Source organism: Chlamydotis macqueenii, chromosome 3 (assembly GCF_036417535.1).
Source record: "Chlamydotis macqueenii isolate bChlMac1 chromosome 3, bChlMac1.mat, whole genome shotgun sequence".
Classification (NCBI taxonomy): Eukaryota; Metazoa; Chordata; class Aves; order Otidiformes; family Otididae; genus Chlamydotis; species Chlamydotis macqueenii.
The window spans coordinates 25,704,731-25,729,001 of NC_141558.1; the positions used below are offsets into that span (position 1 = coordinate 25,704,731).

The 24,271-nt window shown below is 38.4% G+C and overlaps 1 protein-coding gene across 1 annotated transcript; it reads left to right on the plus strand.

The window, feature by feature from the left end:
- The first annotated feature begins 79 nt into the window (after positions 1–79).
- On the plus strand, positions 80–21,422 carry FBXO9 (F-box protein 9). The gene is made up of 13 exons (XM_086745208.1): positions 80–404; positions 4,389–4,466; positions 5,469–5,627; positions 6,070–6,127; positions 8,904–9,003; positions 11,954–12,084; positions 14,526–14,640; positions 15,344–15,462; positions 15,760–15,850; positions 16,869–16,964; positions 17,722–17,815; positions 18,558–18,712; positions 20,011–21,422. The coding sequence occupies exons 1-13, from the start codon at positions 402–404 to the stop codon at positions 20,117–20,119; spliced, it is 1,308 nt and encodes a 435-aa protein (XP_086601334.1). The 5' UTR covers positions 80–401; the 3' UTR covers positions 20,120–21,422.
- Positions 21,423–24,271: the final 2,849 nt, after the last annotated feature.

The following is a 24,271-nucleotide window of genomic DNA, read 5'->3' on the forward strand; positions in this document are numbered from 1 at the left end:
GCAGTCCGAGGGGCTGTCCTCTGAAAACTACGTTTCCCAGCAGACAGCGCGCCGCACAGCTACACGCGGGAGAGCCGCTGCGGGGCTGCGGTGCGCGCTGGGACAGGTAGTCCACCCGCCCGCCCGACTGGCGCCCGCGCCTCAGAGCGGCCCGTGCGTCAGGCGGCGCTCTGACCTTGCGGGTTTGTCTGGTCGGGTGTCTCCGCTGCTCCCGGCCCGCCTGCCCCTCACTCGCTGGGAAGATGGCTGCCGTACGCAGGGCCCGCAGTTACTCCCGCTGCGTGGTGCGCTTCTCCGACCGAGAACTCTGCTAATTTCCCCCCGCGGGGAGGACACACGGACCGAGCGGGGGGGGAGCAGAGACCCCCGGGACGGGACAGCGCCGCCCGAGCGTTGGCAGCATGGTGAGCGGGCCCGGGTCGGCCCTGCCCCGCTCCCCGCTGCAGTGCGGCCTGGGACGGGGACGGGGAACGGCGGGGTGGGGGGGGGGGCCGTGGGGGCTCGCCCGCCGTGGCCGTGCGGGTGGAGGGTGGCTCGGCCCCGCCCCGCCGCCGGGGATGAGGGGGAGGTGGCGGCGGCAAGGGGTGTGTGCCCCGGGGGCGGGAGGAACGGCCCCCCCCCCACGCCCCGAGCCGTGCTGCTGCCCAGCAACCCTGCTCTGCCCGCGGCCGTCTGGCACCGGGTGGTGCCTGTGGGAAGCGGGCCGGGATCCCGGCCGTGGTCCCAGGCCGGACAACTGCGGCGCAAGGAGACGCGGCCGCCCTCCGCAGAGTATTTTGGGCTGATGAATGGAGCAGTTTGGTTCAGGACCGACCGAGCGATCCGTAGAAGGAGCTGAACAAATCACTCTGTCATTGCAGATGAGCATATCCTACTTTCCTCTTTCTTCCCTCAAAAAACAGGTGGCATAAAGTCATCTGGTAATTTAAAGGAGTCTGTGGGTCAGGCACTCTGCTTCTGTGAGTTTGCGATTTAATGTGTCAGGAATATTGTTTGGTTCAGGATTACTTTTCTGATGGCACCTCAATATGGATTCAAGTGTCCATGATGAGTACTTGATCATTCAAAGTTAAACCACTTACATCCTTTAGGAGCTCTTAAAACTCCTTACCACCATGATTAAACTCTTATTTCTGGACACAGTGTTGCTTTTACCACATCAACAGAAAAATGGAATGACTTCCTCATTTTCTTATAAAACCAAGAAGAATGTTAGCCGTTGGTCACTATTTTGCTGTGTTGTGCTTGCTTCTCCGTTAGTTCTGTGCAGTTCACATGTAGCCCCATACAACTGGTGACAGTCACCTTTGAGCTCTTTCTGACCTTGGCTTTATTTTGCTGGAACAAAGATTGGAACTATTAAAGGACCTGACATTGCAGACAGTTTGGTAGGTGATTGTTGTGCTCTGAGGAAACCAGCATGCAATTATTGATTGCAAAACAGTTGTAACTAAGCTGTGCAAATGAAATAGTTTTGCATTTGGCAAATGATTTCTAAAGCTTTGCAAACAAATCAGAATCAAATCGACCTGTTTACAGGTCACAGTCTAATTCAGATGTTTACTTTTGACATGTTGACCTTTTGGTGGCTTCACTGGCTACCACTTTTCTCATGGAAAATTACTTGAGCTGATCCGTACACGCTGAGGATGTCTCTCTTTCAAGCAGGATAAAGTCACTGTTCTGTATGACAGCTGACCTGTAGCAGGAGGAAGGCCAACAGCATAAAGATGAACAGCCTAGATTTATCTGCTAAGTAGCAGTTACAGTACAATGTTCTGTGAAGTTCAGAAGCTGTAACTATGATTTAAGTGTTGTCAGAGTAGCGGGAAGGATCCAATTTTTACAAGTTACAATCTACCTTGGGTGTGGTCTCATGAGCTGTCTGCTAGTGAAGATCCTTGCTTCAGCGATACCTGTGTTTACTCATTTGTTTTAGCAAAACCATAGGGTTTCAGCAGATCAAATAAATAGCAGAAGGGTTGTTAATAGAGATAATTTTCCAGTCCAGTTAGCCGTACAATAGCAATGTGAATGAATTGCTTTACTGGTAAATTTAGACGGATGGTCACTTACTCTGCCACTGCTGCCAGGACACAAACCTTTGATAGGCAGGACTTCAGATCACACATACACTCAGTGTAGCGTCAAAACTTTGGTTGTAATCAACTTCGTGATGGTTTTTGACAACTTTTAGGCTGTGGACTAGGTCTTCATAGTACGGAGTATTTTTTATTTGGATTGAGAGCACGTTTCGGTTTTAAAGAGCATTGAATGACATTTTCGAAGCAGTTCATCCAGAATCGTGACTGACTGACTCAGAAACAGAGAAGTAGGGCAGTTGAACAGAGACAAGGGGAGGAAAATCAAGGCTCTTGGAACAGATTACTGAAACGAACAGTTTTGAACATGAGGTAAACTTTAACTAGCTTAATAAACTTCTAAATAATTTAAACTCTTAAATTAGCTTATTTACAGACTTCATGAGTTAAAGATTTTAATGGACGTGCCTTTATGCACAAGAAGATAGTGTGTTGATGTAGTTTAGAAATAACTTTACTAGTCTCTGCATTTTGCAGATAAAACTAGGCTTATTTTGCCCAGACTGAGAGCTGACTGGGCATAATTCAGCTGCAAACCAGAAGCCTTGTGCACTCTGTGCAGGCAGAGGTAGGCCTTATTTGTGTCAGCTCAGTGTCATAATAAGGCACTTAGAAGACATCCATTTCAGTGCTGGCTTGTTCCTAGGCTATCTTTGTTTGGCCACCGTAGACGTAATCCCTGGATGCTAAAATAACGTGACAGGACTGCTGTAACTGACAGGACATTAACTGCCTGCAGTCAAATTCTAGAATAAAAAACTGTGAAATTTCTAAGTTAATTTACTCCTTGCTCAAATTTAACGCTGCTAGCACTTTGGAGCATTCTGGCTTATCTGTTTTCTTCACTGAGAAATTAAAAATGTAGAGCCTTAAAATCAGAGTTTAGAAACAGATACAGTATCTCTTTTCTTTAACCAGCCAACACTGCATTGTCAGTTATAAGAGATAAATCAGCTGAGACATGAGTGAAAACACATTTACAAATGAGAAGCCAGTAAGTTTGTGGCTGTTTGGGGAACCAGAGACAACTGCTACAACTGGACTCCAGGGAGGTGCTTGTCACAGAGACAAAGAAATTATATGTTGCCTTCTCATCAGGTTTGCCAGTATTCTGTAATTTTATTTTGAACTTCCAAATGCTATTGAAAGTTTTATAAATTTTCTGAATACCAGAATGCTTTCATTTCTTCACTTTAGTTGTGCAGGAGGTAGACATTTCTTTATGAGAACTCAGAAGAATCTCACTGTCGGAATGTCATTTGAAGTTTTTTGAGTGCTCTCTACAATAGAAAGGAGTGGGAAACAAAACTTTTGTGAGTAGTTGTGGTAATCATAATGCCAGGTTTTCCTTCTTATAATCTCACTTTGCTTTAGGTACTTGCCAAACTGCAGATGTGAATTTCAGTACAGAGTGGTAGAAAAACTGTGATGCTTCAGCTGCAGGAAGAGCTTTAAACAAATGTCTTAGTCTTTGTTGAGGTTTTCTTTTTCCTTACTGGCATCTTGTTGCTGTTGTCGTTGTAGTGGCTTGTGACTCATGCTCAGAACTACTTTTCCTTTGTTTTAGTATAGATTCCATAAATCTCAGTATATTTCACAATGAGAATTTATTTACATTTTTTAAAGTTTTGCTCTTAAACTAGCTAACTCGTACGTAGAGCCCTGTTACATTTAGTGCAAGGTCTTATGTAAGGTCTTAGTTCTTTAACCTTTTTCACAGCAGTACTGTAAATAAAACCAGCTGTCAAACTCTCATGCTAGCTTTTTATTTTCTTTCACAATACATTTCTTGCTTAGTGTCACATGTAGTTTTTGAGATTTCCCATATTGTCAGTCAAAGCACTAGTCTTTTTGTGCTTTTCTAAATATTAAATGAATCAAACCTACTAGTTATGTTTACAATGAGAAGATAGTAATTAAATTTTAATTTCCTGTGTGAAGCACACTACTGTTTAATACTGAAGCTTTGGTTCTATGCTTTGGCTGAGACACTTAGTGTATTTATTCAGGTATTATGGCAGTGTACTGATGCATGTAAGCCTTCAAGTGATACATAACTAATTTGTGTTGGATTGATGTGACTGAAATGCAAAACTCAACTTCATTGGGTTCACAGGGAAGTGCAGACAATACTAATAATTTTAAGATTAATTTTTATCATCAATTAAGATTGATCTGAAGGATAGGTGGGTTAGATAGGGAAATGGGGAGTACACTCGTGGTTTGGTTTTTTTGTGCTTTGTGAATGTGCTGTGGGGGCTTACACATCTGACTGCTCTCTACTAGGCAGAAGCTGAAGAAGATTGTCACTCTGATTTGGTAAGAACTGATGACGATGAAAGATCCGGTGAAGCCAATCTTCAGGTACATCTCTCCTGCTAGTGTTTTTTTACAAACATAGTACTGCTGTGATCTAAGCTGCATTACTTGTGCTCGTTTAGTTACCACACGTTTGTTGATCTGACAAATACTTAATCTGTCTGTCCTTTCAAAAATGAAATAGATACATTTTACGTTGTATTCCAAGTGTCAAATTCAGTCTTCAGTTACCTGTGAAGATGAGAAGAAAGTTTGTGGCAGATTTGAAATTTGTTTGAAGACCTGTAGAAATTGGACAGCTGTTTCTGTATGGATCAAATTCCAGTTTAAGTTGTCACTGTCTTCTGGAGCAGGAAGTTGATAAAAGCAGTCTGATAGAAAAGCATATTCTCTTACAATACTAGATTTTTGTGTAGTTGCTCCCCAGAAGTTGTGATAATTGCGAGAGACGTGTAAAGTGTAACTTCAAAGATGCTGTAAAAAAAGCATGGCAAGAGTTACAACTTGTCTTGTTTCATAGAGCACAGTCCTTCCTTTTTAAAGGAGAAGGGAGTGTAAGGTCTTATTTGTGTATTGTATAAATGACAGCCTTGATTGTTATAAAGCTTAGTATGCTTGTGTAGAAAAAAATAGATTTTCTAAATTTTAATTTCAGACCAAATTGACTTCTTGCTTAAGGTAACTCTGCATAAGCAAGAATAAACACCATGTCTATATAGAGCACTTTCTGTGGAGTCTTAGGTCATAGCCATAGTACTAATAACCACTTCTTGAAACATGAGTTTTTCTTCTGAGGTAAGATAATTCAAGATAAAAGCACTTACGTTATTGAATGAGATTGAAGAAGTACTCGTGCACTTAAAAAAAAAAAATTCCTATAAAATAATTGCTAACTCTCCATGTCTAAACTCACTGAAACCATTTAAGGCTTGGAAGTGTAAAGCAGAATTTTGAAATTCTTTTTTGTATTTTTACTTTATAATTTCTCCTCAGAAGATGTGCTGTCAGAATATGTGATACTAAATCAGAATTAATCGGATTTTTTAGGCAGAGCTCCAGATGTTCAGAGCTCAGTGGATGTTTGAGCTTGCCCCAGGTATGAGTTCTAGTGGGTTGGAACCTTTGCCATGCAGAGCATCTTCAAGAGGACCTGGAATAAAGTCTGTGGATGCCAGAGGGAAACAGGAGATTGCAAAAGAGGAAAAGGTAAAAAAAAGCTAGACGTATAATTTTGTTGGGGTTTTTTTCTGTGTGATAGTATTGCAGTATAACTATCCTAAAAGCTAATGCTGAATTAAATCTAGAGAGACAGCAGAGGTATTTAACCTGTTGTCTCCATACTCATGTCTTTCCATAATCCTACGTTGATTTTTCTAGCTTTTATGCTTGACTTTGTGTCATTTTTCCAGTCTGCTTTCTGAAAGACTGTATGTAAAGGGTTGAGTGGCTGGAACATGGATAGTTTGTTGATTGGGAATTTCAGTTATGGCTTGTAGCACATAAATATGTCTTCTCACTCTATTGAATTATTTTATTCGTCTCCTTTATAGGGTACAGTAGGTAAGATGAAACATAATTCCAAGTCAAGTGACAATGTGCTTGTATTTGTAAGGAATTTAAGAAGTGTTGTATGTAATTTACTGTGCAGGCAAAAGAACTTTTCCTGAAGGCAGTGGAAGAAGAACAAAATGGGGCCCTTTACGAAGGTAATACGGTAGTCTACAATGAACACTCTTATTGCAGAGGAATGTAACACTCTGATTTATGTGCAAGACTGCGTGATGCCAGTGAACCTAAACTGCAGGCTAATAGTAATTTGAGAGCTCAGTTATTCGGGTAAGCGAACAAACTTGTGTAAAAGGAGCCATCGTATCACAGTTAAAAGGTGGAGGTGATGCTAAAAGTGAGAACAAGGAAAGAACTTCTAGCTTTCAGACAAAACAGTATTTCGAATTCTAGCAATTCAGTGAAGCACTGGGTTGCTTTTTTCATACAGCATGCTTCTTTAAGTGACTTCTGTAACAGTAATTAAGCAAGGCAATATACTATATTTCCTGTGCTCGCAGTTTTCTTCATTCCACTTTGAACAGAACTACTTTACCTATGGAAAGTTCTATTGTTTGGGTTTTGTTTTGTTGTTTTTTTTTTTTTTTTTTAATTTTTTTATTTACACAGCGTGCAAAGATAGCTTCTTTAAGAATTCCTGAAGTGAGTGTTTAAATCTGGTAGTCTTATTTTGTGAGGTTTGCCGTAAGTATTTAAGATGCTTGGCTTGCTTATCAGCACTAGCAAAAATAGAAATTGAAAGTTTTCTTCCTCGTATTTACCTTTAAGAATATATAGAGTAGGAGGCCTGTCTTAACTTAAAGTCCTGTACGTCAGCAGTGGAGATACCAGCTAATAACTGATGACTCAGTTATTACACAGAATTTTCTATTTCTTTCATTAAAAAAAGGAACACAGAATGTACATGCCATCCACTAGAGGGTTTGGCCACCATAGTTAAAGTGCAGGTGCAAAATATTGCAAGATATGCAAAACTGAGAGTACTCTGGAGGCTCCTGAACTTAGCTGCCAGTTGAATACAAAATTTCCTCTCCACCATAGGACTTTTCCTTCCCTTGCAAGAGATTTCTGGTTATTGTTCCAGATATCAAACGAACTGAGAGAAATATGAGTCCTCAATAGGTAATAAAATTAGTTGTTTCGGTTTCTAATTTATTACATGTTTTTATGGGGCAAAATTACTTTAGGCTAAGGTATTTTGTGTGTTGGGTATAGAATTAAATGCGCAGTAAAAAAAGACATCTGAACTAAATCTGATATGTAATCTACCATTTAGGAAACCATGCAGTAGATTATGAAGGTTTTTCCATACCAACAGTTTCCAAGTAAATAAAAGAAAAATACATCTTTTTAAGCATTGTATATATAAAACGAAAGCTATAGCTTCATCTGCTTCGGTGCAGTCCTTGGATGTTAGCAGCAGAGAAGTTGCATTCACAAGGGTGATTTAGGCATCTGGATTGCATGAATATGAATCCATTCTTTCTCAGTTGAATTTGATTTGAGACTTAAACAAAATGAAATTGTTTCTACACATATATCCATATGAGACCTTAGAGACGTGGTCCTACGCCAGACATAGATATATTAGTGAGCACATGCTGGGACATCTATTTACAGACCATACTTTTATCTGCTGATGTGGCCCGGGTCACCAGAATCCAAGTGACATTTCAGCCTGCTTCTGAAATCTGCTGATACCTGATGTTTGTGAGACAGTTATGTGCAGCAGCTTGTTCGTGTTTAAGTACAGTACAGGCCTTGCTGCGAGATTTAATGCTAAAGTTGAGACTGGTCTCTGTTTAGCTGGGTGCTAGTATCCCTCATCCTCTCCAGCCAAAGGGGATGGTACTTGTCAGTCACCAGCCCTGACATGAACTCAAGGGAATAGGAACACTTACTTAGCCCCAGCTCAGGCTTCTCAGACTCATTAGTGTGTCAGATCTTGAGCTCCAAGCTGACTGATGTTTTATTTTGGGTTCTGTTTTTAAGGGTCTGAACTGAGGGAGAATTGCCCTCTGGACTTGGTGTCACCATGTAAGAGTACGAAGAGACATATAAATACGTACACAATCTTAATACCGGTATTAAAAGGGACTGAATGTGCATACAATTAATCCACTTAAATTAAGAAGGATCCACAGAGTTAATTCTGTGGATCCTTCTTAAAGGCATTCTGCAGCTTAAATAACAGTCCTTTCCCACAGGGTTGTTTTCCTGGGCCTATTTCTCTGCTCAGTGTTTGTAGCAGCTTTGGAGTGTTAAAGGCAGAAGTGCTTTCTCTGCATGCTAGAAGAAGCGTGATCTGTCAGTTTTTCCTTCACGCCCCATAGTCTTGTGCTTGCTACATAGCTTTTTGAAAAGGTTGCATCTGTTGTTGATGTTTTAAAAGTACAACAATATTTTGTTGATCTTTCTCACCTTTATAATGTTATGTATATCTGAATGACTGTCTGTACTATACTGGGTACCTGCATCTTCTTTCAAATTCTCTTTCATGTTCCTCATGATTACTTACAAATATGATGCCTAAAATCTTTACGACCTGTTGAGAAAGCTTTTTAGGTACTGGGCAATAAACAAAATCAGGATTTTGTAATGTTTTAATGTAAAATTTTGTACGCCATAACTCAATTTGTAGTGGTTAAGGTAAATCTGTAAAAGCTGAAAGACGTCTGAGAGAGCTCTTTATTTTGAAAGAGTACCTGAAGTTTTTAGTCTTGAAAATAGGTGCTTAATATGCCTTAATATGTTGAATTTAAACTTAAGCAGTTCACATGAAATAAGATTTACTAGGCAAAGGCATTTTCCACCTTTTTAATGCTTTTAGCTGAAGCCATCTCCCTGAAAAACACTTTGCTTTGGTCAGCTAGTATAGGCATCAGACATGTTTAAACATTAAACCTTTCTTTTCAGCCATCAAGTTTTATCGTCTAGCCATGCAGCTTGTACCTGACATAGAGTTTAAGATCACCTATACACGGTCCCCAGATGGTGATGGAGTTGGAAAGAGATGGTAAGTATGAAAGTTTACTAATTAAGTGCATAGGAGTACTGAAACCTGAAATTTTGTTTCTAAAGCATATGAATGCTCTACTGTGATATGCATATCTCTTAACATTTGGAGAACTTGTCAACTTTTATTTGAATAGACTGCTTCATAGAAAGTTTACAGATGCGTAAGTCCAAGGAGGACTTTTCTGTACTGTAGTTCAAAGAAGGTAACAGGCCTGTTTGGAGCTAGTTAAATCCAAGTGGAAGGATTGCAAGTACTTACTTAAAACAAGAAAAAAGCGTCAGTCACTTTATTACTTTTGACTTCTGATTTTCAGGTTTATGAGTTATACATTTAGGGTCATCTACAAAATTGTAGATGATAAAAATATCAATTAGTAAAAGCTTTGTACCATGGAATAACCATGATAATGAAGCGAGGGAATACGAGGAAATATACTACTTTTCTTGTGCTGACTAACACAGACACATAGATGTTGCCGATAGCTACCAGAAATCAAGGGTTTTAAAACTGAGAATAAAAGAGGGAAGTACAACCATATCTGTGTAGTGTTAGTAGCTCAGTCTTGTTGCCCCAGGGCAGTACAGCTTCAATGCAGTAGCTGACTTGATATAAAAGAGAGTAAGATGAGCTAAGTGTTTTGTTTACATCTGATATTTTAGTTTCTGAACTCATTGCTAGCATGCAGTCTTTGCTGTGCATTTGTACACTAGGAAAAATACTGGATGACAAGCTACAGTCACATAAAAATCTTGTTTTCCTTAGGATTATTGTCTTATTTTAGTATAATTTTCTCTACTCCTTTCACTAAGCCTCTCCAACACCAAGTTGGACAGGAGTGTTGATCTACTTGAGGACAGAAAGGCTCTGCAGAGGGATCAGGACAGGCTGGATGAATGGGCTGAGGACAGTTGTATGAGATTCACCTAGGCTGAGTACCGAGTCCTGCGCTTGGGTCGCAACAACCCCATGCAACACTACAGGCTTGGGTAGGAGCAGCTGGAAAGCTGCCCAAAGGAAAAGGACTTCTGGGTGCTGGTTTGCAGCTGGCTGAACACGAGCCAGCAGTGTGCCCAGGTGGCCAAGAAGGCCAACAGCATCAGGAACAGCGTGGCCAGCAGGAGTAGGGAAGTGATTGTGCCCCTGTACTCGGCACTGGTGAGGCTGCACCTTGAATACTGTGTGCAGTTTTGGGCCCCTCAGTACAAGAAGGACATTGAGTTGCTGGAGCATGTCCAAATAAGAGCAACGAAGCTGGTGAAGGGTCTAGAGAAAAAGTCCTCTGAGGAGCAGCTGAGGGCACTGGGATTGTTTAGCCTGGAGAAGAGGAGGCTGAGGGAAGATCTTATTGTTCTGTTCAGCTACCTGAAAGGAGGTTGTACTGAGGTGGATGTTGGTCTCTTTTTCCAAGTAACAAGTGATAGGACAAGAGGAAATGGCCTCAAGTTGTGTCACGGGAGGTTTAGATTGGGTGTTAGGAAAAATTTCTTCAGCAAAAGGGTTGTCAGACATTGGAACAGGCTGCCTAGGGAAGTGGTGGAGTCACAATCCCTGGAGGTATTTAAAAGATGTGTAGATGTGGCACTTGGGGACATGGTTTTAGTGGTGGACTCGGCAGTGTTAGGTTTACGGTTGGACTTAATGATCTTGAAGGTCTTTTCCAAGCTAAATGATTCTGTGATTCTGTGAATTTTTATTCAGTTTTATAAATGGTGCTGCACTGTCCCCAGTACTACATGACAGTGAGGGAAAAAGAGCCAGTACTCTTAATGCTCACTTAAAAGCTGTGGTAGAGGTATGTTTTTTCAGGAGATCCTAATTGTGGTGGTTTTGCTTTCTGAATTATTATTGTACTGTTTCATACAATCTTGGTGAGAAAAACAGAATACACAATTCCATTTGAAAAACCAATTTATAGCGTGACCTGTAGGTACTGGGTCTGGCCCTCATATTCATCAAAGTTAAGGGAAGTATCTTACTATGGTCTTAGTTATGACAGGCCCAAACATAATCGTCTTTCCTATAATAATTTAAAACCCATTGGTAGGTGTGCTTGATGCTTGCTTATATTCTCAGCTCATTCTAGTAAGCTTGTTTAGAGTAGAATTGAATAATATTTAAAAAGTAACTGGAAGATCTCTTAGCTAGCACATATACCACGTCCTGGAAAGAAATTGTTTTGTGATAAGATGAAGGAGAGTTGTGTAGTTTGTGGGTACTTGGTTCAAGCCAGCATGCGCCTATTAAAAGATGATACTATGACATACGACTTTAATTTAATTTTTTTTAATGTCATAATGTTCTTTTATCACTTAGTAATTCTTCAAGTTTACTGATGAATAGCAAGCATATTGTTTCTGTTCTGCTATCTTGTTCTTGCTCCTGAAATTTTTTATTTACAGAATTGGTAAAAGGTAGTTTTCCTAAAGGAAAGTTTTCCTTCATTATGGATGAATAAACCCACTGAGGATCACTCTTCAGTGAATAATGCAAGAGTTTAAAAAAAATCCTTAATTGTTCTTAGTATCTTACATTGTGGCAATGATTACAAAATACATCTTCAGGTCAATGATAGTTTTTTTTCCTGCATGTGGCTTGTCTTAGACAAAGTAAAAGGTGAGATTTGTCTTTTCATGAGGTCAAGCAGTTCTTACCTGTGACTTCACTAAGAACAGTGAACCATGAACTCTCAAATGAAAAAAAGAAACTGGAATTGGAATTAAGCAAAAAAAACCCCCTGTTACTGTCAGATGGATTCCAGCAAAATCTAAATGAATTTGATAAGATTACAATATTTTTTTTTTATCTTATGATGAAATGATATTGCTTTAGGAACATCCAGGAAACAACAATATTGAATGAGAGTAAGACATTAGATCGATACCAAGATAAGGATATCCATTGGTATGCTTTGTCCCATATCACAGTGTTGTCATTCTCCCTTTTCTAGTGTTGAAGATGACAAAGAGGATGACAAAATGACTGATCTCCTGTCGGATTTCCAGCAGCAGTTAACTCTTCAGGAATCTTCAGTCAAACTTTGTCAGCCTGAGGTTGATGTCAGCCAGACCCATATCTCAGGTATTAGTCAAGATAGACTGTAAGAGTTCAGAGGCAGAATTTATAGAAGTGTTTAACTGTATAAAACATTTATCTCTTTCATTCTGAAGCCACCTTTAAAGAAAGTACACAGTACCTCTTTATTTACTTTTATAGTTAAAGGAAAAAAGATGATCAACTACCTAAACAGATCTTTTTCTCATACATGATTTTGCCTTTATTGCATAAGGTTTTCCATGTAGTACTGCTACTAAGTAGAATTTTTCAGGGTCAGTCTCATACTTGAAAGCAGCAACTTCTAGGAGCAGACTTGCTGAAGTAAGTGTATTCCAGTTTTCCTTCCAGTTAATGTTTGAAAAAGTGAAATGTGGGGTTTTTTGTTTTGGTTTGCAAATATTTGACAGATGTTCTCTGAAGAATACGCATCTTCACATTTCTTGGTTTTGTCTGATTCTGTAATTGGTTTTTACAAGAAATATGTTTTCAGGTTCATAGGACTATGTAACATAGCTAGAAAGGCTTTTGAAGTTTTAACGATTTTCAGTGCTTCAGTTCTAGGACAGTCATCCTGAGACTTCCTTATGGGATCTAAATTGTAGAGAGTGTATATAAGCTATGAACTCTCTTAAAATCAGATACCTCTAAAGCGTGTGGTTTTTGCATCCTGAGTTATCATTTGCTCTTGGAAATGTTGGCCTGATCTCCTCTGTTGCCAGCGGCTGTTTTGTACTTTGTAGCAATAATCTGCACAACTTTTGTTTATACCAGAACTTTAATTCAATGGTTGCAAATGCAAACAATATAGCAAATTTATGACTTCTCAATAATAAAACATAGAATTCCATCAGATTCATGAAACAAGATGTGTGTTAATGCAGAAACTGGTGCCCAATGAGGTATCTGTACTTTTTATCATGTTAGTATTCTGAAATGTGAAACTTAAGTTTCATCAAATTTTACATCAAAACCAGTCTTGTTACATTTGTGGGAGTGCAGCAGTTTTTTTAAGAAGCACACTTTTTTACTAAAAATCAGAATTCTATTAAATTGCAGTCTCTGCTACAGTATTTCCAGCTAGTTACTGTTTAATGTACCTTTGTGCTGCTCAGCTGTTTTCTACATGTGATCTCAAAGCAGTTATACTGGGTAAACTCACCAAGTCTTAAGTGCATGTGGTGATACGTTTCAAGCTGTAGGCTCTGGAAAGCAGCAGTAGTTGAAAATAAATGAAGTGTAATTCCTGATGGTATAAGATTAGTAAACAAGATTGTACCCAATGGAAACAACAAAGAAAACTTAGGGAGGCAGAAAGTTACTGGAGAGAGTTTTGGCTTCATTTCCCAGTGCTTTGTCACTGAACTTTAATGCCAGGAAAATTATCATGTAATCTCATGGTGCTTTGATGAGGATTCTGTCATTATATTGTATTACATTAGAAAAAGTCTTTCAACACAACAATGCTGTGTCATACCATTTTCAGTTACTAGACCTGTACCATGAAATACAGAGTGATACCATATCAATTTCACAGTGGATAACTTGTTCTTAGGACCTCCTGACCTGACCTTAGCTTATTTAGCTTGTCATGCAGAAGCAGTGTGCTTTGAGGTAACGTTACACACTAGGTCAGTTTGAAGTCCTGGAGCGTGTCCAAATAAGAGCAATGAAACTGGTGAAGGGTCTAGAGAAAAAGTCCTATGAGGAGCAGCTGAATTAGGATTGCTTAGCGTGGAGAAAAGGAGGCTGTGGGAAGACCTCATTGCTCTCTACAACTACCTGAAAGGAGGTTGTAGAGAGGTGCATGTCAGTCTGTTTTTCCAAGTAGCAAGCAATAGGATGACAGGAAATGGCCTCAGGTTGCACTAGGGGAGGTTTAGATTGGATATTAGGAAAAATTTCTTCAGCAAAAGGGTTGTCAAGCATTGGAACAGGCTGCCCAGGGAAGTGGTTGAGTCACCATCCCTGGAGGTATTTACAAGATGTGTAGATGTGGCACTTGGGGACAAGGCTTAGTGGTGGACTTGGCAATGCTCGGTTAATGGTTGGACTTTGTGATCTTAAAGGTCTTTTCCAATGTAAACAATTCTGTGATTCTGCGATTCTATGAAGAAAATACAACTTTGCAGGTACGGTGGATGTGCAATGTACATGTGGAATTTTTGGTATAAGACCTTAAGGTTGTGGATATTTGTAGTCTAAAGCTGTGTTTTATCCTATCATCTTACCATAATGCACTTTCAGGTCTTGATTTTTGTTCTTCCATTATGTGACTTTTTTCTAATGTGTAGTGACTGTTTTAATTACAGGTAATTTTTTTGTTCCCTGGCATCTGGCTACAATGTGAAGAAGTAGAATTTTTTATGGAAAGTCAGGACTTCAGTAATGGTCAAACCTGGGCTTCTAGATAACCAATTGATGTACAGATTGCCATCTAACGTGGATTTTTTTTTTTCTCTTTGCAGTGTTGCCTATGGAAGTACTAATGTACATTTTCCGATGGGTGGTTTCAAGTGACTTGGACCTAAGATCATTAGAGCAATTATCTCTTGTTTGTCGAGGATTTTACATTTGCGCCAGGTATTGTAGATAAGTTATCTAGAGTGAAGCTTCTGTCTGCTCTACTGAGGAAAAAAGAGCTTTTTTACGCTCAAGCATATGTAAACAGTATGTAGAGGTGGATAATAAATCCATAGAGCAAAATTGCTGCTGTTGGAAAGGTGGGGTTTTGGGTTTTTTTTGGTTTTTTTTTTTTGTTTTTTTTTCTTTTAGGCTGCTAAATCATATGTGTAGGACTATGTCCTGCTTTTTCTTCCTAGGGCAATTTAATTTTTCCTGTTACACTTCTCACAGTGATAATCAGCTTTCGAATACACCACTAAATGGTATGTTAGATAAGATGACTTCAGTGTAATAAAAAATATTGCTGAAAGTCTTACTTGCTCTACTTTGTTTGAAAGTCAGAGTTGGAAGGTCTCCAAAATAATGTCCATTGTGTTGTCATCTTCATATGGCCGCACAGAGAAATGTCAGGCTGCTGCAATGTTGTTGTTCTGTACATGTCTGAAAATGGCATTGTGATCTTGAATTTCACTGGGAGGAGGAAGGGGCTCCAGGATTAAGTAAATTAGTCAGTGATTTTAAATTATGATCTATTGTTTTTCAATAAAGTTTCTTTCAGTTGCATCCAAACTAAATAATGGAGTGTGTTACTTTGGTATACAAAGGCTAAACAAGGTTTGCAGGAAAGTTATGGGGTTTATTTTTTTCTCATTTTCACTAGAGATCCTGAAATCTGGCATCAAGTCTGTTTGAAAATATGGGGCAGGAGCTGCAACAAACTTGTTCCATATGCCTCTTGGAGGGAAATGTTTTTGGAAAGGCCTCGTGTTCGATTCGACGGTAAGGTGCACTTTTGGAAGCAGTTTTGTTTTTTTGCTGCATGTAACTGTGACAGAAGGAACCAGGTGAGTTTGATGTTTATGACGTTGTTGTTAGACCTATTCCAAATTCGTTTGAGCTTTTGAATCTGTAGAATATCTGTAAAGAGAAGGGAAGAGTGGAAGGGGTGAAAATAAAAACTGTCATGCGTTTATGTAACAAACATAAACTCGAAAGTTTTAACTTATGTGTTTTTCATCTTAAATATTTTTATGTACCTAATTTTTATTCGTATACTTATATCTTCCTTTCCTGTAGGTGTATATATCAGCAAGACAAAATACATACGTCAAGGAGAACAATCTCTTGATGGTTTCTACAGAGCATGGCACCAAGTGGAATATTACAGGTAGAACTGTAGTACAATGAGTGAGTGAAATGTTTCTCTCTCTTAAGTTCTTTAAATCCAGCCCTTGATTTCACAAACATTAATCATTCTGTAAAACTCAACTACTACAGTGTGTAAAGCTATGTATATTTTTTGAGAATAGGTCTTAAGAAATAGGATTTATTATGATAATTAGAGATGGGCTTAGAAACACATTTCATCCACAGTTATACCGTTTCATGTGCATAAAACTTAAACAGTACCAACACTAATACTCATCCAGAGATTTCTTTCCCTCTGCCTCCCTCTACAATCATTTCTGCTCTGTTGTTCTCAGCAAGGGAAAACAAGTGATTATACAAGAGTTATCTTTAAACTTACTTGTAACCAATTGTAAATAACCAAGAGGCTGGGCTTTCTCAACTTGCTGTAAATACATTGCCATTTGTTTCCTCGGCTTGTTTTTCTACTGTTCTTCGTCTTGCTGTTCCCAACATGTACTGGTCCATTCAGCTGTTCCTTCTCAGGCTGGAAACTGTTAATAGAAATCATTGAATCTCATAGCTATTTCTTTAGTCTCACAAACATCAGGACAATATCCGAGTACTGTAAAAATTGATCAGATCCTAGAACCTGAAAAAGTCCATATGGCATTGTCCATTCTTTACTGATACTGTAATTCAGATTTTGTTGCATTTGTCTCAGTCAGTGCTAGGAATGGAGGAACTTACTTGAGGTCAGTTTGGATTCCAGGTTATCCTTCTTGCTTTCATTAGAAGTGATGAAACTTCTGAACTTCTGTCCTCTTTCATAACTCTTCATAACTTGATCTTTTAATCTTCAAAACTCTTCTTTTGATTTCTGATCTCTTTTTTTTCTGTTACATCATGTGTGAAGAAATATTTTTTGAAGTCCTATTACCTATTAAGTTCTATATCCTTCTGTGGAATGTCCTGTGAGTTAAAACAAAAACAAAACCAAACCAACAGAAAAATAATATGTTTTCTAGGTTTGTATTTTATTGTTTGTATTTTTGCAGATATTTGAGATTCTTTCCAGATGGTCAAGTTATGATGCTAACAACTCCTGAAGATCCTCAATCTATAGTTCCTCGCTTACGGACTAAAAATACAAGGTTATTGAAGTAAAATATTTGGCTCTACAGTTTTCATCTTACTTTTACCTTGCAGTTTGTATTACTTCTGTCTCTGTTTCTATATCCTGGCTTAACAAAATAAGTAAAAATACAATGTTACTTACATTGTGTTAGAGATATTCATAGTTTTCTTTTGATAACTACAAAAAAATTTAGTCCTTATGGAAAGATATCTTTCATTTTAAGGTCCTGATATTATAATTAGATTTCCTTTGCGGGTTATGTGATTTTAAACTTTTAAAGGAAGTAGATGGAAGAATACATGCTATTAGCTCACTGGTTTTAGAATCCTTTTAAAGATACTATTTTGTTATTAACGGCCTTCTCACACTTCCTTGACTGAAGGAAAGTGAAGATTTTGGTGGGATATGACTAATTTATTGCTTGATTTCTTTTTGATGTTTGCACAAACTTGTTAAAAACATAGAAAATCATTTGCAACTTCAGAACAGGTCTGCGCTGTTTAGCAGAAGTCTGAAAATATTTAGCAGTAGGCTAGGTAGATCTAAGTTTACTGTTCTATCTGGGAAATTTAAAAGCAACCTTCCAAAAATGTTTTCATAATTTTGTATCATCAATGAGCTTGATACTTTACTAAATGCAGAAAAAAAAAGTTGCCTTGATTATGATATGCAGTCTTATTTTCATTGCTGATATTTATATTGCAAGTACATCACTCTCTTGAGACAGAGAATAAATTTATGTCCTTAACAGTATCCTTCTCTTAACCTTCCAGAACGGATGCAATCTTGCTTGGCCATTATCGCCTCTCCCAGGAAACAGACAATCAAACCAAAGTATTTGCTGTAATAACGAAGAAAAAGGAAGAGGTAGGTAGCAAAATGGAACAGAGGAAAAACAATTTAAGGAGGGGGCTTTTTAATAACTTTTTTTTTCTCAGACTGAATATTTTAGGGCACCTGAAGATTTGCATTACACCAGAGAATTAAAAAAATAATTTCATTTTTTAAATAGTTTAAAAATAAAATATAAATAAGTGTGGTGATTTATCTTACCTTTTTTCCCAAAATCTCTAGTACTCTTTTTACTAAGACAGATGAATTCCTGGTTCACATTTGAGGAATGATTCTCCCCCTTAGGGTTAATTGCCATGTGTGGTGCCTTTAGGTAGTTTGTTAACAAACAGAAGGGAAGGATGAAGAGGTCATTTTGTGAGATTGGTTTTGATTGTGTGCAGTTACTTTCCACAGTGTTAAATAAAACTAAATAAACAGTATTCATTATTGAACTCTGAATGATTTGGTCAACATACATCACAAAATTTTCAGATTAACAAAGTGTCTGTCAAGAGAAACTTGTGAAGAGTTGGAATTGTTAGCATACTTTACAGTGAGTTTGCATAGTTTGAATGGTGTCCTCCACACTTGTCTTATTTCTGTGAAAACTTCTTCCGTACTTAGCATCTAAATGGATGTTTTTTCAAGGAATACCTGCGCTTGCTTTTAAGTATGAGAATTTAACGATCTATCCTCACAGTTACTTAGGCCTCAAGATAAATAGTTGCACAATGTGTTCTTTGTAGACCATGAAACTTCTTTTCTCTTTGTACAGAAACCAATTGACTACCACAAATACAGGTATTTCCGCCGTGTTCCTGCACAAGAAACGGATCACAGTTTTCATGTAGGATTACAGTTGTGCTCCAGTGGGCGCCAGAGGTTCAACAAACTTGTCTGGGTGCATCATTCTTGTCACATATCTTACAAGTACGTAAGTGGAGAATAAGACCAAAGCAGGATGCTTGACTATAGAAACATAGGTGACATTAATTTGTCCATTACTAAGTACTGAAGATGTAAAGACTGTGCTTTAACAAAATGTCCTAAAACCAGTAACTGGTGCTGATTTGAGACATCATAATGAACTTCTAATTTAAGAAATCCCGAGATTCTAGTAAATTTTTATAATGGTATGGGAAGTTTCCAGAGGAGTAGAACTGCAGTATTTTAGCCATTTAAGGGATTTATGCACACTGTTTGAATGATTTCAGAACTGAACCAAGGTTGAAGGACTTAATGCGATGCTAGTAAAGGGGTGTGGAAAACATGTATTCATTAAGATTTCTTTTCCTCTGTGAATGTGCAAGCTAGAAATACCTGCACCCATCGCGTGAGAACTGTAATGCTTACAAACAATAGAATCCAGCAGTACAATGTATGGGCATATGACCAGCTGTTCTGATCACTAACCAAGCAAGAGTCATGGCCACTGTTCTTGCACCTGACACTCTAAATTACTGGCAAGGTGAATGTCCAGATGTTTGATGTTGGCATTTAGGGTGGATTTAGGCCTTGTCTACCAGTCTTATTGTTTTTATAGGGACATAGCTCAGCTCTTGAGCTGTAAGGATATAAAACCTAGGAAATAAACTACTGGTAGCTGGGAGTATAGGTAACTTCCATAAACAGAAACATTGCTTTTGTAAAATCTAATATTTTCGTACCTAATTTATGAAGAAGTGGCAATATCACAGACATTCTTTTCAGAACCTGTACTGCTCAGGTTCTGCTGTACCTCTCAGTATGATGGTGTCTTTTTGAAACTAGAATAAAGATGAGTATAAAACACAGCTAGGAGGATGTATGCGTTTTGTCACTGATGTTCAGAAATACTTGAGTTTCTTCTCTTTGAAGTTTTGTAAACGTACAGGGTTTTGCTGTCACTCTGAATTCAGGGTTCTAAGTGAAACAAACAAAAGGGGTTTTTTAACTTCAATATCAATATTAATATGGTGACTTGAGTGATGTCCTGCGCTGTTTCAAATCCTGGAGCTAACAGTAAGAATGGAAGGGGAAAGTGGTTTCTTTGATATTAAAATAGAAGTGTATTTCTCTATAGTGTGATTTGGCCAACATTCCAATGCTTTCAGAACAAGGCAGTACGAAAGATGCTTGCATTCCAGCTGTGGTCTGGTGCACACACTGTACTGTGGAACATGATTGCATTATTGAGAGACTTAAACAGCAACTTGTGTCTAATTTATCTTTTACAATACTCTTTGCAGATCGACTGGTGAGACAGCTGTTACTACTTTCGACATTGACAAAATGTACACCCCTTTGTTCTTTGCACGAGTGAAGAGTTTTACTGCATTTTCAGAAAAGCCGCTCTAAGAAACACCTTTTCCTCTCACAACTCTTGCATGAATAAAAGGTTGTAGCTAATGAGCACTTAAGTTATAAATGTGTATATATTTGGAAAATTTTTAAATTCTGGGGAATTTTTTGAAGGCAGTATGTTCTATTTGATCATGAGTGGGTGGGGTTTTGTTTTAAGGTCAAGCTTATGAATATTAAACGCCTTTGCTTTGTGACAAGAATTTGATAACAAAGTGGTTTTTTGTTTGGTTGATTTGTTTTGTTTTGTTTTGTTTTTTTAAATAGATTTTATAAATCAGTCTGCTTAAAATGTGAGTCTTTATCTGCCTGGACACTGGTCCAGAAGGAATTGCTATAGGAAAATTTCACTGTCCATGTGACAGCGTGTGTGATCTCTGGTGAAGGCTTGAAATGTGAAGGGGAGAAAGTTGTCTTATATCTGTTAAATTGTGTGACTTAAAAGAACTTCAAATAAATGTTTTCTTTAAATTAAACTTACTTTGTTTGCCTTTAAGATCTGGCATTTTGTCAACATCAACCTTAAGAAAAAACAATCAAGGGCAAGCAAGCATGAAGCATAAAATTTAACCACAGAGGTACATCCCCACCAATGCAGTGGTGTCAGTTGGTCATAAATGTAATTTGATCTTGATAGAAGTTCAGTGGAGCCTGCCTTCTCTGCAGGATGAACATGAAGGGGAGAAGGATGTGGGCAGTGAGTTGTTCTCTTGTACTGTAGGACGAGCTTGCAGGGTACGTGGCTCTGCTTGGGAGGTGTCACAGTGCAATGGTGACGTGCTGGTGTGTACTGCTTGTGCACTGGCCAGATATGAATGCACAGGTAAGCAGGGCTCACTTGGACGTGATTGTAATGTGTTATAACCCTTCATCTAACCTTGCTACAGATGCTGTAAACCCTTTGAGCGTTTGCTGTACTAAGATCAATTCTGAGGCTGCTGTAGATGCCCAGGTGCTGTGTACTGCTAATAATGAAGTGTACCTTGAGGTTTAGTGCAGGTACTGTACGCTGCTTCTCCTGCATATATCGCTTGGGGGTGTAGTGCAGACACTGTAATGCTGCTTGTTATGTATGTATCTTGGATTCTGAAAGAACAGAAGCTTTTTAGTGTAGTTTTTTAAAGCTATTTTGCATAATTAACCTTTGAACATCTTGTTTCAAAGTACTGACCTGGACTGGAGGACTGAAATGTGGAAGCTGTGGAAAGAACTATATTTGTTCCGTAATTTATAAAGTGTATCTTTGCAAGGAGCCACATGATTAAAAGTACATCAATAAATCATGATTTTGAACATGCAATCCCTTGCAATTTCTTATTTTGACAATAAATCATTATTTTCATACAGTTAGAGATGATTAGTTAGGAGTTACCATGTGTAAACTACATGCTAGGCAAGACTGAGGATGGAATTAACCTCTTAATGTCTTTTTATTGTACTGCTTACCGGTTGTCTGAGGAAAGTGGAGACATTTTCAGGTACACGAGTTCTGAATGAGGGTGTGTATATTGGAAACTTCGTGCTTTTTCTATCTGTTTTAATAAGACTCTGCCTACAACTCTTCTTTGGCCTGTGTCCTTAGACTGCAGTTGTACTACGACTTCATGCAACAGAACGTTTAATAAGGAGTGTGTTGTGTTCTCATTGCTGAAGGGAAAAATGATTGCTTAGAACATCAGCTTCATGTTTTGAAATATTGACAATTTTGTAAACAGGAAAATATGTTAATTACTTATGCTTTTCTTGAGGGTGAAAGATAAAGATCTGATTCTGCTTGCTGAGAAATGTCAAAAGTTTTTGTCATAAGAATCAGAAGATAATACAGATTATTGATCTAGGTGTAGTTTTGTCCGTTAACCAAGTTGGATCTAATAGAAGAGCCTTTCAGTTCAAAGGTGTTTTCATACTAAGACCTAGCTGCTGCTTCTGAGCTTTTGTTTTTTCTTGCCTTGGCTGTGTGTTTGAAATATACTCTGGGTGTAAAGGAAAAGCTAGCTAGTGTCTTGTTACAAATGGAGATGCAGATGCAAGAGAAGTCTCAGGCAATGGTTATTTTAAGATCATATGAAATATTCCTTCACCAAGAAAATTATGTGAACCTTCTATCTGTGAGACTGAGCTGTGATTAATATGCTTGTTCCTGCTAGAGGCTCTATGTTCTTATAGTTTAGTTTTATTGTTGTCTTCATTACCCTAAGACATTACTTGATATAACAGGTTACTGCTGGGAAATTGTCCTTTACTAATTATATTAGTAACTTGAACAAAAGAAAAAGGTATACACCTATGCAGCCCTTTTCCCCAAGAGTTTTTTTGTATGAGTTGAAGCAAATTCACTTATAAAAATGGAAGGAGGGCTACAAGAGGTGACAGAAATATGGTTCTCAGGGCTGTAGATCTCTTCTGTGCATTAGATGAAAGACAGCAGAGTGGATAGTTTTGTGGAGAGAAGATGCTCAGATGATTAAATGATTTGACTCAGTCTAATTGGAGATTAGCACCAGTTGAACCTTTGTGTGTAATGCTGGGCTGTACCTGGTGGGAGGAAGTAGAGGCGGTGTGGTTCAGTGCTCTGAGCAAAGGACAAGCAGACACTTTCCAAATGCTGAGTTCAGCTCCCAATTCACTCAGTAACCATGAGCCAAGCTGGTCAGAATTTCAAAAACGTGGTGTTTACACAAGGTTTTTTGTTTAAAGAAATAAAACAATATAAAGAAATTTAAAGAAATTTAAAGAAATAAAACAATAGAGTCCGTTTTGATTTTTTTACTTAACAGGAACAGTTGGTGCTTCGCCTTACCTGTGTCTTGTCCAGAGTATCATTCCCGAGTCCTTAAAATAATTCTTAAAACCACAAGGCCAAGATAATGTTGGCTAAAACAAAGGATTTGGAAGATAAAGAGTCTGTTATTGAATGGAACTTTATTGGCATGTATAAAAGCGGCATTCTCTCTTAGCTAAAACTGCTTTCGGTAGTGTAGCCCATTTGAAACGGTCCAGGTGCACCACACTGACATGTACCTGTCATTGAAGGCAGTACGAGACAGGTTTTAAAACTGCAGTACAGTGCGATTTTTATGGAACCATGTATTCAGAGTATGAATAGAAAAAAAATCATGAAACACAACTGCTTCTGAAGACAATATTCCTGCATCTTTTATGATTGACAGCCTTCCTACCTTGGCAACCGCAGGTATTCTGACATTTTTTGAAGAAGTCTGTAGCACATTTATTAATTTAGCTTCAGAATGCTCTATGAGAAATAGCTGGATATGATGGAGAGCTAAGAAAAATAAGACTAGTAAATCCTGCCAAATTAAATTATTCTTTAATGTGGAAAGCCAAGATGAGTAGACAGCTTTTCCACACATTTTATTTCTGAATGAGTGAATTTTCCGTTTAGAAGATATGTACAACCACTGTGACCCCTACATGTTTCCAAGCTAAATCTACACACACAAAAAAAATTCATTAATTCTAACTTCCATAATGGTAAGAGATTGCTGAAGTTGCTAAAACAGAAGTTTTGCCTGGTTTAATTAGCAAACATTTTTTTTTTTTTACAAAGGAATTTGCTTGCTTGATTTTTTTTTTTTTTTTTTTTTTTTTTTCTCCACTCAAAGTAGCGCTACCCCTGCAGGCTGCTCCAGCTTAGTAATAAACAAGAGCTTTGGGATGTGGCTTCCTGATGCGTAGCTGCTGGTACCTGGTACCGACGCACAGTGTTGCTCTTCTGCCATTAGGTGGCATGCCACAGCTTGAAGTTTTCTTTTGTACTTAATAAACTACGTATATTTTTCCCTACAGCTTATTTAAAATTTGAGAACATTCCAAGAAAATAGGAAAATGCAAAAAGCAATATTTTAGCATTAAGTTTAGCCTGCCAAGCATTCAACTCCTACATTTCTGCACTAGTAAGACTTCCACCATAACACAACTGAATGGGAATAAACAGAAAGGCCAGTTCTTCAAAGGGATTTTGAGTATCTGAATCTCAGAGTGGAGCCTTCAGTCCTGAGTTTGCTCCCCAGACTCCAAGAGGAGTCTGCCTCCAAATGGCACCTGAAGCAGCCAATATGCGAAGCGGGAGCATCCGTACATGAGGAAGGAAGCAGTGTGGCTTAACCACTGCCACTTGGAGAGCGTATG

What these genes read in the sequence shown, in the direction of transcription:
- FBXO9 (XM_086745208.1), top strand. An exon ending in CCGGTGAAGCCAATCTTCAG is followed by an intron (nt 4,467 to 5,468) that starts GTACATCTCTCC and finishes CGGATTTTTTAG; the next exon opens with GCAGAGCTCCAGATGTTCAG. An exon ending in GCCTCGTGTTCGATTCGACG is followed by an intron (nt 15,463 to 15,759) that starts GTAAGGTGCACT and finishes CCTTTCCTGTAG; the next exon opens with GTGTATATATCAGCAAGACA.